The sequence below is a fragment of the Papaver somniferum genome, unplaced genomic scaffold, assembly GCF_003573695.1.
Source record: "Papaver somniferum cultivar HN1 unplaced genomic scaffold, ASM357369v1 unplaced-scaffold_21, whole genome shotgun sequence".
NCBI lineage: Eukaryota > Viridiplantae > Streptophyta > Magnoliopsida > Ranunculales > Papaveraceae > Papaver > Papaver somniferum.
The window spans coordinates 12,843,150-12,855,419 of record NW_020631041.1 but is presented as its reverse complement, the minus strand read 5'-3'; the positions used below and the strand labels follow the sequence as shown (position 1 = coordinate 12,855,419).

At 36.8% G+C, this 12,270-nt stretch overlaps 2 protein-coding genes across 2 annotated transcripts; both read right to left on the bottom strand.

Annotated features, from left to right (window-relative positions):
* Positions 1 to 7,139: 7,139 nt before the first annotated feature.
* On the bottom strand, positions 7,140 to 7,868 carry LOC113339241. The gene has a single exon (XM_026584542.1). It carries the CDS (start codon positions 7,697 to 7,699, stop codon positions 7,217 to 7,219), a length of 483 nt encoding a protein of 160 aa, XP_026440327.1. The 5' UTR covers positions 7,700 to 7,868; the 3' UTR covers positions 7,140 to 7,216.
* A 1,375-nt stretch (positions 7,869 to 9,243) lies between these two features.
* Positions 9,244 to 10,114, bottom strand: LOC113340307. Its single transcript, XM_026585515.1, has one exon. The coding sequence runs from the start codon at positions 10,051 to 10,053 to the stop codon at positions 9,547 to 9,549; it is 507 nt and encodes a 168-aa protein (XP_026441300.1). The 5' UTR covers positions 10,054 to 10,114; the 3' UTR covers positions 9,244 to 9,546.
* Between the last annotated feature and the right edge of the window lie 2,156 nt (positions 10,115 to 12,270).

The following is a 12,270-nucleotide window of genomic DNA, read 5'->3' as shown; positions in this document are numbered from 1 at the left end:
TAGAGGAGAATCGACTCTAGCGAGCGCACTAGTATCACACACACGTGTGGGTATTAGTTTTGCCCAATGCTAGATGTCCCCTATATATAGTCTTCAAATCAGGGTTTTGCCTTAGTTACAAAGCAATCAATATTCACTGTTAGATGAAAACTTTATTTAGATTCAAGCTAATATTTCTCAACCGTTAGATCAAAAACTTAGGTTGTCACACACACTTGAGATATATGTTTACTGAGTTTGTGAAAAACGTGCCCAAACGTGTACGTGTATGTTGGTTCAACATAGTAACCCAAAAGGTCAACCATATGAGCATTTCATATTAACCTTGTTCTTCTTCACCATAACTAGTTGAATTGACTCAAATAAACTAGTTAGAGAGTTGTTCAATTGCTATGAGATCTTATGTAACTACACAACACACAATTGAAACAAAGATGTTTCAATTCGATTGAATCGGCCCATGAACTTTATAGCCACGGTTTGCATACTGCATTCCTTAGTAATTTAAGTTTCATATTCATAGCACATCTTTAGATCATAACCCACTCAAGTACGCCAACAAGTTTGCGGACTTAAGACAACCAGCAGAGTTTTCCAAACTCAGCAGAAAATCTCGGCAAGGAGACTTCCGCCAGTTCGCCTGGTTGACCAATCGTCGAGATATTTATAGGTATCTAAATTCGTACCCCTGGTTGACCAATCGTCGAGATATTTATAGGTATTACCTAATGAATCTAGACCGCAATCATACTCCCCAACCCCAGCAAACAACAGAACCCAATGTTTATCTACTTTTCCAGTAGACTGCGTTAGAAGAAAGTGACCCAAACACCACATAAAGAATGCTCGTGTCAATGTCACTGCACATTCAATATTATTCTGGTCTTTTCTACTTTTAATGTGTCTTTTCAAGACACCTAAGGAAAATGTATTAGTCTTAGAGTCCCATGGACCATGATTTTTGATATCCGAAAAATACAAATCATCCAAAGCAGGATATGTTAGATCACTACCCAACTGCGGTATAACTATTGGTCATTTACTAGGGTCACCAGTGGGAATCCCCGTTAACATGTACCAAACTAAAGGAAGGAGGTCAATTTCAAACTCCCGAAAATGAAAGCTCCTGGTACTTTTCCACCATCTCTCATCTACGGATTCAACTAAGGCTCTATCCCCATTGGAAAAATTAAACTCAAAAACAGAGGAAAAGACACAATTATCACAAAATCGTTGTGCTACCGGATTATCTTGCACTACAATTTTATAATACTCTTCAACATCTTTCAAACTACCTCTAAAGCTTACATTGCGAGAGTTTTTCGTAACATCTTGACATACATGTCTATCACAATTCATTGACGAAACTATATCCAACCAGTCTAGCAACTCATCCATACTCGTACTACAATCAATAACAAAGATGAAAAAAATATAATTACATCATTCATTTTCATCCATACAAACTAAATTATCATTACCAATTCATCCATACAAACTAAATCATCATTATCATTCATTTTAATCATACAAATTATCATTATCATTCATCTTAATCATACAACTAATCAAATAATTATATAAATTTACCTACAAATTTTATCTACAAACTAATCATACAAATTAATTCATTTTCATCACAAAAAAAAATCATTTTTTGTTCATCACACATAATCAAATTAAATCCCCCAAAAAAGAAAATCGTCACAAATAATCAATTTAAATCATACACATATCATCTACATCATCTAAATACCAAATATCAATCATCAATTTGAATGAAATCGCAGCAAAAAATCAAAAATCATAAAACTTTAACCTGAAACTTAAAATTCTTACCTCGGGATGGAATCTCCCAAAACCACCTTCAATCGATCACAAATCCAACGAAGAACAAACCCATGGAAGGAATTTGAAAAAAAAACTCTACAACTCAAGATCTTTAAGAAACATTTTCGGGAGAGAAGTGAAAATTTCGTGAAGACATGAAAATGGGGGAGAAGGTTGATCTTCTGTTGAATGTATCGATTCTTTTGAACGCTGAACCGAGCGGCGTTGTCAACATAGCTCTGGTCAGCGTTACAAACTTAAAAGGAAAACCTAATTTACCGTGTTTGGAATTTTATGGAAGTCCGAATTCTTTGAAAAAGATTCAAATTGATTATTTGTGATGATTTAAATGGGGGAGAAGGTCGATCTTCTGTTGAATGTATCGATTCTTTTGAACGCTGAACCGAACGGCGTTGTCAATGTAGCTGACCAGGTTAAACGCTGGTTGGTTCGACGTTAACTAAACGCTATACTGTTCGGCGTTCAACGCTTAACTGTGCAGCGTTTCGCTGCTAGATTCGCCATCCCATAGGACTTAGGAGGTTTCCCATGCTGACGTGGATGGCCAATCTAGCAGCCAGATATCTAGCCCATAGGGGTTAGCCTAATATAGTATTACTCGATTTCCAAAATGAATTCGGACTTCCATAAAATTCCAAACACGGTAAATTAGGTTTTCCTTTTAAGTTTGTAATTTTTAAAACAATCATACGTTGCCAAGTGTCCTCACTTAAATATTGAATTTGATTTCCTTTTTTTAAACTTTTTCCTATTCTTTCTAAACCAACCATACATTGCCAAGTGTCCTCACCAAAACGCTCGTTTCACAAAACTCAAAAAGAGCCTATTTCGGCCAATAGGAAGGGAGGGTTTCCTCACCGTTCAACGTGGAAGCTTTATTTGTCTAGGCCTTCAAGTCTTTAGATAAATAGATATCAAATTTCTTCGTTGTTTTTCTCTGGGTCCAAAAAGGCAATATCAATCAATATTGGACCCACTGCATTGTAAATACAGAAGGAAAACAGAGAGTTCACTTTTTTTTTTGTAATTTTAATTTTCTCTGGCATCTCAAAAAAGAAATAAAACATACTACTAGTTTTTTGGCAAAGAAAACGGTGGAGTGAGCTAATACAAATTGCCGAATCGCATAGTGTTTCAATTATATAGACACTGGTATACAGATTTAGGTGCCAAAGATGGGGCAAAATAGAGGTGTAAAACGTGCCGTCCCGGCACACGAAGTCGCGTGCTTCACGTGCCATGTGCCGTGCTGTGCTGTGCCAACGATTTAAATGTATTGTGCCGTGTTGCGCTTTACTAATCAAAAGCTAGGCACAACACAACCCACTGACACAACACACGAATAAACGTGATGTGCAGTGCCGTGTTGGCACACGTGCTATAAACAATTTGAAATCACTTAATGTATACATTAAGTCGGACATTATCATGAGAATTTGAATAGACAACATATCATTTGAAATTATTTCAAGTAAAATTAACAAATTTATTCAATATAAAGAAATTACCCATCAAACATAAAATTGGATTATTGTCATGTAAATTAATGTTCTAGGTGACGACATTATAACAACGATATCGAAATATATTTTCCAAATATTAAGGTATTATATGTGTGGTTATAAACAAAGCCAGCGTAAAATGTCAAAACTAGCTAGAATAGTGACTCTTTTATGAAATATACAAAAAAATTGATGTATTATGCCTTGTTATATGGTGTATTTGTGCATGCTATGACGTGTTTTCTTAACGTGTTGTGTTGGGATGGGCCACGTGCTTATCCGTGCCGCGTGCTGTGCTATTGTGCCGATCAGGCTAACCCTGCACAGCCCACAAAACTAACGTGCTGGACTGTGCCGGCTAAATCACGTGCTGGGCTGTGCTGCGCTCAGATTTTAACGTGCTGTGCTGGGCTGTGATCGTGCACATCCCAATTTACACCTCTAGGGCAAGACAATTATATAGTGAACTGAAACTACAAGTCTACAACTCAAAAGTAATATATTCATAAAATTAAAATTTATCAAAAACCACAAATATGTGTGAGTCTGCGACCGTACTTCATATTATCATGTCTGCATGACATTATCAACTGCGCCAAGATTTCATGCTTTTCTGGGAAGTCTAAATTTCTGGATGCCAAAAACTGGTCCATGCGCGCACCTTAGCCCGAGGCAGCAGAGAGCACTACTGCTCTGCTCTGGTCTGAACTAATTAAAGAAAATCATGGTCTCGCAAGACGTGGCTTTGCATTGTTTTGGCAAAAACAAAATTCCTTGAATATTCTTTCATTCGTTTTTGGCTTCTTTTTGGTGGCATAGCCTGTAAGATTCCATTACACGAACGTGGCATGACACAGCGACACTGACACGTTTGTGGCGAGTGTCTCATGGTTCTTCTACTCACAAGTCCATATCATAGATTCTTTGAAGAAAATGCTATGTGCAGCCCTAGTTATGGTCGTGTTCATCACTGGAGACTTGAAGCAATATTATTGCACAAATTGAATCTTGATTCCAGAGATTGTAATTATGGGATTTGGAGCATTTGGTGACGGTCTAGTCAAAAGCGTTACAATACATTGCTGGTCTAGGTATAGGTGGTGGTTCTAATGTGAACGTCATTCATTGGTGGTACAGCTTTGCATAATTGGAGATTGTTATGGGCGGAGCCAAGAATTTTGCTATTTTATCCAAATGTTTTCTATAAATTGGTGGCACAATTTATCTCTCCCAATATGAACAACTTCCTTATCATAATTGATGCTAGTATAAAAGCCTTACTTGTTTCTTTGAATCCTCCGAGTATAACTCTATTCTATCCTCGATCGGCATTTCGAAGAAATCTGTTGCAACTCGTATCATGTCGTTAATTACTGTTTCCTGGATTCCGTGGTTAATCACCTACATAAACGAAAATTCATAATAAATGCTCGTTGAGTGTGGATGAGGCCATGCTCCCAACTGGGCTAACCCAAGCCGAGTGAGTTCAGTTGAATAGTTTTATGCAGAATGATTTTTTTGGGACCATCATTTTTTTTGGGACCATGGTTTTATTTTGGGTAAAGACATTAGAAGTAAATCTAGGTCACCCCTTATCTAGATATTTATATTAATACCTAAATTACCCTCCTGATTAATTTTGGGTGATGATTAGCTAGTGTTAATAAGAATTAGTGTAATGATTAGTGAGATAATTAAGTTAAAGATAATTAGTGAGATTAAAAAATCAGATGAGTTTTTTTTTTAAAGAAGTAGAACTATTGAGAGAGTAAAGTTAGAGAAGATGAAGAAGGAAAACATGAAAAACGATAGATTTTACCAACCACAACCGGAGGAAGGGTATTTGGGTACCCAGGTATGCTTCAAACTTAGATAATGTTGGTTGAATTGTTCCAAACTTTCAAAAAAATGAAATTTTTAATGTAAATTTGGGCCAGTTCGGTTAACCATATGTCAACAACATGTAACCGAACACATCTGAAAGTGTAGTTCGGTTACCATATGTCAAGAACATGTAACCGAACACACCTGAAAGTGTAGTTCGGTTACGTTTTCCAAACATGCAGGTTACCGAACTCGCTCGTTAATTGAGGTTTTGGTCGTACAGTGCAATGTTCGGTTACCTAGGATAAAATGGTAGGTAACCGAACTTTGAACTTGACAATTTATTTGAGTACATCTTGTGTGTTCAGTTAGTTCGCAAACTTCAACGCAACCAAGTTCCCAACCGAACTTCAGGTTAAAAGTAACCTAGTGTTAGAAGTTCGGTTGGTTCGCAAACTTCAACATATTTTGCGAATTAACCGAACTGGGCTTATAAGTAGAGTTCGGTTACAAAGAAAACTTTATAGTTTTGCGAACGAACCGAACTTATGGACTTGTATTGTTGTAATACAAGGAGTTCGGTTAAAAATATTTTTTTGCGAATCAACCGAACTTTGAGTTCGGTTAAGAAAAAAATAATTTGTGATAACCGAACTTTTTACTGAAAGAAAAAAACTCCATTAAACCTCTCTGCAACTTCCATTTTCAACTCATTTTGATGATTAGTTCTCATTTATTCAACCAAAAACGAATGACAAGTAATGGGTTTGTGAGAATGTCTTTGTTAATGTTTTAAATTAAGCTATATATATATAGTGGTGGTGGTGGTAATCGGAGGTGGTGGTGGTAATCGGTGGTTGTTGGTGGTGATAATTGGAGGTGGTGGTGGTGGTAATCGACGGTGGTGGTAATCAGTGGTTGTTGTTGGTGGTGGTGGTAATCGGCGGTGGTGGGTGGGTGGGTGGTGATAATCGACGGTGGTGGTGGTTATATATATAGAGAGAGAGGTGGTTATTGGGTTGGTTTTAAATTAAATTAGGTTAAGAATAGGTTAATCATTTCAATGTTTTAGGACACCCCTTATAACTACGAGGAAGGTGGCCTAAAAGATGATGGTCCCAAAAAAACCATGTTCCCCAGAAAATCATTCTTTATGTAAAAGTAAAACTGAAGGACTGGAAAATTACTTGAAACAAGCCAAATTCTTCACTAGCTTTCATAATGTGTGTTGAAGAATCGTGATTCGGTTACCACCAACACGTTCTATATCTCCAAAGTCAATCACCTCACATCCCTTGACAATAAAATTCCCCGGTCGGTGGGAATACATATGATTCCGGCACGCTTAAAGTTTTGTCATCGAATCTCTGAGCAAGGAGTTTCTCCATAATATTATGAATCAATATTAGTATTACTAAACTTGTGTTTAGATTAGTTGGGAGAGAGTAATTACTAGATTTAAGATAATTAGCAACCAATCAATAGAGGGTTGGAACTTATTTAATTTCTATGATATGGAATATTCTTTTGATCAGAATTGGTAAACACGAGTATAATTATTTTGTCATTAGCTCATCGATTTGACCTAATAATTGATTCTTAAACAAAAACATAAAATTAATCTGAATTATTCGTCGAACTGTCATTTGGATCTTTTTTTCCCTTCTAAGTAATTCTTTGGAAAGCCATGTAGGCAGGCAAAAACGTTTTTTCTTTTCTTCAACTCAGGAGTAAACAACTAAACACAAACACTCCCACTGGGCTCCAACTCATCTGTTTGCGACAACAAGGCTTTAACATCCCAATTTGGAAGTGTTAACTCCTGAAAGTTCTGTTGGGTTAAGTCTACTCTAGGAGTCTTTGTACGGTGGAAATTGGAAAGTGGTGTTTCACAGATCTTGCTCCGTGTTCAAGCCATCTCGGTTACGTGTTCTAAAATAAAAATTCAACCGGGAAAATAAGTAAACAAAAACCGAGACAAATTCCATTTACTCAAGACGAAACATATACAAACAATAAGAAAACAAACACACAGGGAACTAAAAGTTTCCATCTTTTGCAGCTGGAAATGAGAAGCTAGACGGAAACGGACTAGCACGAGGTGATCTCGGTATTTCAGAGAGCTGTCTACCAGCAACGTCGTAGTAAATAACACCGGAAAAATCAGGTGGTTGACATTTTCCACCCATCAATATTCCTCTTTGCCATACACCACCATCACCAACGATTTCATAATTTTCTCCGTGCTGATCACCACTTTTTTTGTTGCTCATGAAAGGAAAAGCTTTGTTAGTTATCGTTGCGAAAAGTCCTCTGGATGGAGATGAACCGGGTGTAACTCTTGAATCATTAGGATTACAGCCAAGTTTCTCCCTAGCAAGCTGCCGTCGCCTTATTGTGTGCTTGGCACATAGACCTACAAGAACTGTTACCGATACAAACAACGCAACCGCCACCACAGGAACGTTGACAGTAGAAAAACAACCACCAGCATGATGGTGAACTGTTAGTTGACGGACCATATTGTCCCGACTTCTCCCGTGATGAAAACCTAAGTTGAGGTTGGAATGGATATCGAGAAATTCAGTTTTCTGAATTTGAAAGAAGTTTGAGGTTTTCTTGTGTCATATATGACAGAAAGATATGGATTTAGTCTTCCCTCTTGGTGGGTAAAATACATGATATTAGTGCTCTCCGAGTTGGTAGTTGGGGTTTTTGGGGTCTGCAGAGAGGGTCAACGGTTAAGGGGTGCGTAACGTTGTCTACGCGTGATTGGCCTTTGGTATGTTACCCCTTTGACTTGGACTGAGTCGCGATTTCTTGACTTTAATACGTGGGGCTGCACATCGGGTCGGGTTTCAGCTTACTAGCCGTGCATGATGAAAAATTGTGTTGGCTGTTATTTGATCAGGTCGGGTCGGACGATGATGGTAAATCGGGTCGGGTGTTGGAGAATATGTATTGAGGATAATGCTGATGGAGATGGGGATTGAATATTTAGAAACGAAGTTGGAGAAAATTTGGTACAATGGCATGAATATAAAATTTTAGTTGATAATTTTCTTTATTAAAGAAATTTTGGTACCAAACAATCATTCACAGGGAAAATAGTCGTCGAAAATGATATACAAAGAAATGGTCGTCGATCGTGTACAGAGGAATGTCTAGGAACTTACATTTTCATTTCAAACCTTCTATTTTTTTTTGCTCTCAACTCTCATTCTGCTATGGGTCGTGGTCATTTACACCATTCGGGTTTATATATTTTGATAAATTTGTATGGTGTTTTGTTTCTTCTTTTCTGTAGGCGTAAATAATCCACAGGGCTAGGTGGCAAGGTCCTAAGTTATGATACACCAAAGAGGAAAGAGCGGCGAAGCACAGGATAAAACCAAATAGCGGAAAGAGCGAGGTGTCACGTGGGTCGGACGTGATGGCCCTACAGTTGTCGGATGGGACGTGACTCTTATCCTCTGACAAGTCGGACGGACGATCAGAAAGCACTCGGTCAGACAAAGGAAGCTGGTCAAACAACGAGATGATAAGAAAGAAGGGAGACATCGTGTCAACCAAACGATCAGGACTCGGCCTCGGGTGAAGAACTATCAAAGACCAAGACTCTATCGGCCATACCAGAAAGATGGGCGAGCGCCAACACATGCCCGATAGGGAACAACTAAAATGATGTAATGTGACCAACACTGTAATTATGTTGTATTTCGACCTTGGCCTATAAATACAAGGGCTGGTCGAGAGAGAGAGGCAGGTGGAAAGAGAGAGAAACAAGACATTACATTTGAGAGTTTGAGAGTTACACCATTTGAAAAGGAAGAACACCTTGTAATAAAAAAAAAAAGAAATAATAACATTCATCCTTTCACCCCGTGGACATAAATAATCATACCGAACCACGTATATCTTCGTGTCTATGTTTGTTGTGCATCTTTACTTAGTTTTAATTCATCTTCTAGCTAATTTTATGCCACTACATTTTCTTTGAGGTCAGGCTTAGCCAGCTAATTTTCATTTTATTTTCTTTTGTCAATAAACCCACTGAGCTTTGTTATAAGAAAAAAAAAAGTGATGTATGTGATTGATGAAAAAGAAGTCACTATCCGCCTTATCTTCCAATTTCATGCTACAAGCATGCATAGTAAAAAAAAGGTATATTTGGTATACACTAGTATATTCACTAAGGGCCAGGCTCACCCAAAGGCCCATGGGGTGAAAAAAAAGGAAGAAAGAAAAGTGAAACAACCTATTACCTATCCAAAAATGTATGATCAATTACAAAGATTATTGATCTATCAAATCCCAAAAGAAAATACCGCAATGGATCTGTGCTGCGGCTCTAGTTCGCAAAATGGCTTTATGCTGCTACTGGAATACGATCCCGATGAGACGGTAGACGAATTCGAACGTTTTTGGGACAGTACGGAGACGATGACAATATCCTTTTGGTTGATGCTTCAATTTCTCTCATCTCGTCCTTCACAATCTGCCTAGACCGGCAAGCTTCGCTGCAAAAACCTTGATCACCCATGTACATGTACACATTCTTTTCAGGACTTAACTTTTTCTTGCACAGACAACATGATCTCAGAAAACTTGATTCTTGAGAATATGTTGAAGCTAAAACACTCAATTTGAACGTGTGTTTCAGTAAGACTGTGTTTTTTGATTCTTGAGGAGAAGCAGAATGATTATATATGAGTATTCTTAATCCTACTGATGAATTTGATGAAGATGAGGATGCTTCATTTGAGATCATGGAGTTTCTCATTGTTTGCTTAGAAGTATCTGGTTCCTTGTAGTTGAAATCTTGATCATCGTCCATATCTAAAAAGAAAGTGGTTTTGCTTCTCCTAATAAGCATATTATTGGTGTTTGCAAGAATGAAGATGAGGTGTTGGGAGTTGGATTAATAAGTGGTAGTGGTAGTGGGTAGAGTGATTGGTATATAAACAATTTTTAGGCCACAAAAGAAGTATATACTATTGCACTAATGGATCTCCCTCTCTAACCACGTTTTCCTCTTTTAACACATTCTGTATTCTAACATGGCTTGCGGCTTGGCTGCACATATCTTGCGAGATTTGGTTGTGGCTTGAGTTGATTTCTGAATATTCCTTATGTGATACTTCACCGAATTATTGGGACACTTGTGGAAATATGCCTAGTGTAACTAGGCTAAAACTTCTATAAAATAATAGTAAATTCTATTATTTTAAAGAGATATTACTTAATCGATAAAATATTTTATATATATAATAATAATATATTATTTTAAAGAATAATTCTTAATTTGAAAAAAAATTTTGGAAAAACACGAGAATTTTCATATTAAAAAAAGTTAAATTAATAGATAAACATATAAAAGAAGTGGAAAATATAAAAAAAGATAAAAAAATATTAACGGAAATATTTTTAAAACGGTATGCATTTGTTTTTAAATTAATAAATCTTATTAGTTTCTATGAAAAAAGATTTTTAAACCGGTTTCAAGAAAAAACGCACTCCAAGCATCAATCACACTACAACATTTCTTATTGCAATACAAGAATGTGATTCCGCGTTTTATGAGTGCACTACGAACTATTAAAGATGAGATACAACTTGATATAAACTTCAGAGAAAAACAAACCAACGTTGAATCATATTGTGAGAAAATTTTATGTGTATGAGAATTATTTTTTATTTTCTAATGGAATTATTATTTTGTATAATATTTGGGACCTATTAATGTTTAAGGGGAACTTTTGAAATGTATTATATTATGATTTTATCGAATTTATTATTTTAGCACTAAAGGCCCTAATCGTGACTGAAATTTTTTATTATTTTAGCGAGACTATTATATTATCGAGTATTATTTTAAAAAAGTTTTACTGCAATTGCAATTAAAATTGGAGTGCAGGGTTTACTATTTTTGCATAATCAATGCACACTATGATTATTTGAACCAATAATTCTTCACCACGTGATTGAAAACCCATAAAAGATCTCCACCATTTATTTGTAAGCGTGGAACTCAAATTATATTATATGACATTTGCAGTCTAGATAAACTCACATTCTTCACAAATTTACGAGAGGTTGAGTGCAAACGATTGGATTTCAAACAATTCTATAAAGACTACTCGTGAACATGAAGATCCTCTAAGCAAGCTGAGTTGCGCGCTATATCTTAAATGACTTCCTTCGTTCCAAAAACGCTGTCATATTTGCGGGACATGGGATGTTCTCTTAGCATGATGCTCATTGGGTTAGTATGGAAAACGTGAAAACCCCATAATATCTCAACTTTAAAAACTCATTTCGAAAGTAGTTGGAAATTGAGAATGATGCAACCAGTAATATTATCAATATGATTTTACTGCAAAGAGCAAATGCCAATAATTCATATACAAACAAAGACCAAACCGATGGGCTGAGCACATAGTCGATGTGGGCATTAAGCCATTAACCTTGTCAGGCAGTCACCAAGGGTCTGAAACAACTCAACTGTTGGGCTTATGTTCAGTAAATTGTTCTTGTGACTCTTTTCATTCATTCTTTTTTTTCTTTACTCTGTCAATTGTGTGCACCAGCATATCTTTGCATGGAAAGGTAAGATCGCTTGCTTCATTCACAAATTGATGCGTGTAACCTACCGACTAGCTCCATTCGTAGATCGGTCAAATCTGTATTCCACTTCCCCCAATTAAAAATTAGCACCCACATAGAATGTACGTTACACCGGTGCATCTCCCACCTAGAGATATGGTCTCGATGAAATCTTGTCTACCGTTCTTACGAGCAATCATTTCTCGAATCTTTCAAATGATGGCCGTAGGAATGGAAGACCATAATGCGTCCCTACTAGCTGACATTTTTCCAGCTCATTGCCCATCACGGTTGTGACAGAGCCACAGAGTCACCCATTTTGAGAAATTTTAATTGGACTCGGCCCATTGGGCGTAGTACCTGATAAGAGAGAAAGCCCATGATATGTAGTATTCAGGTTTATGTTATTGGGTTTGGAACGAATTTTATCTTTTTTTTCGCTTTAAATTCGTATACAAGTACGAGATAATATTGATTCGAAATTGTG

What these genes read in the sequence shown, in the direction of transcription:
- LOC113339241 (XM_026584542.1), bottom strand. Translation starts at nt 7,699, where the DNA reads ATGGTCCGTCAACTAACAGTTCACCATCATGCTGGTGGTTGTTTTTCT.
- LOC113340307 (XM_026585515.1), bottom strand. Translation starts at nt 10,053, where the DNA reads ATGCTTATTAGGAGAAGCAAAACCACTTTCTTTTTAGATATGGACGAT.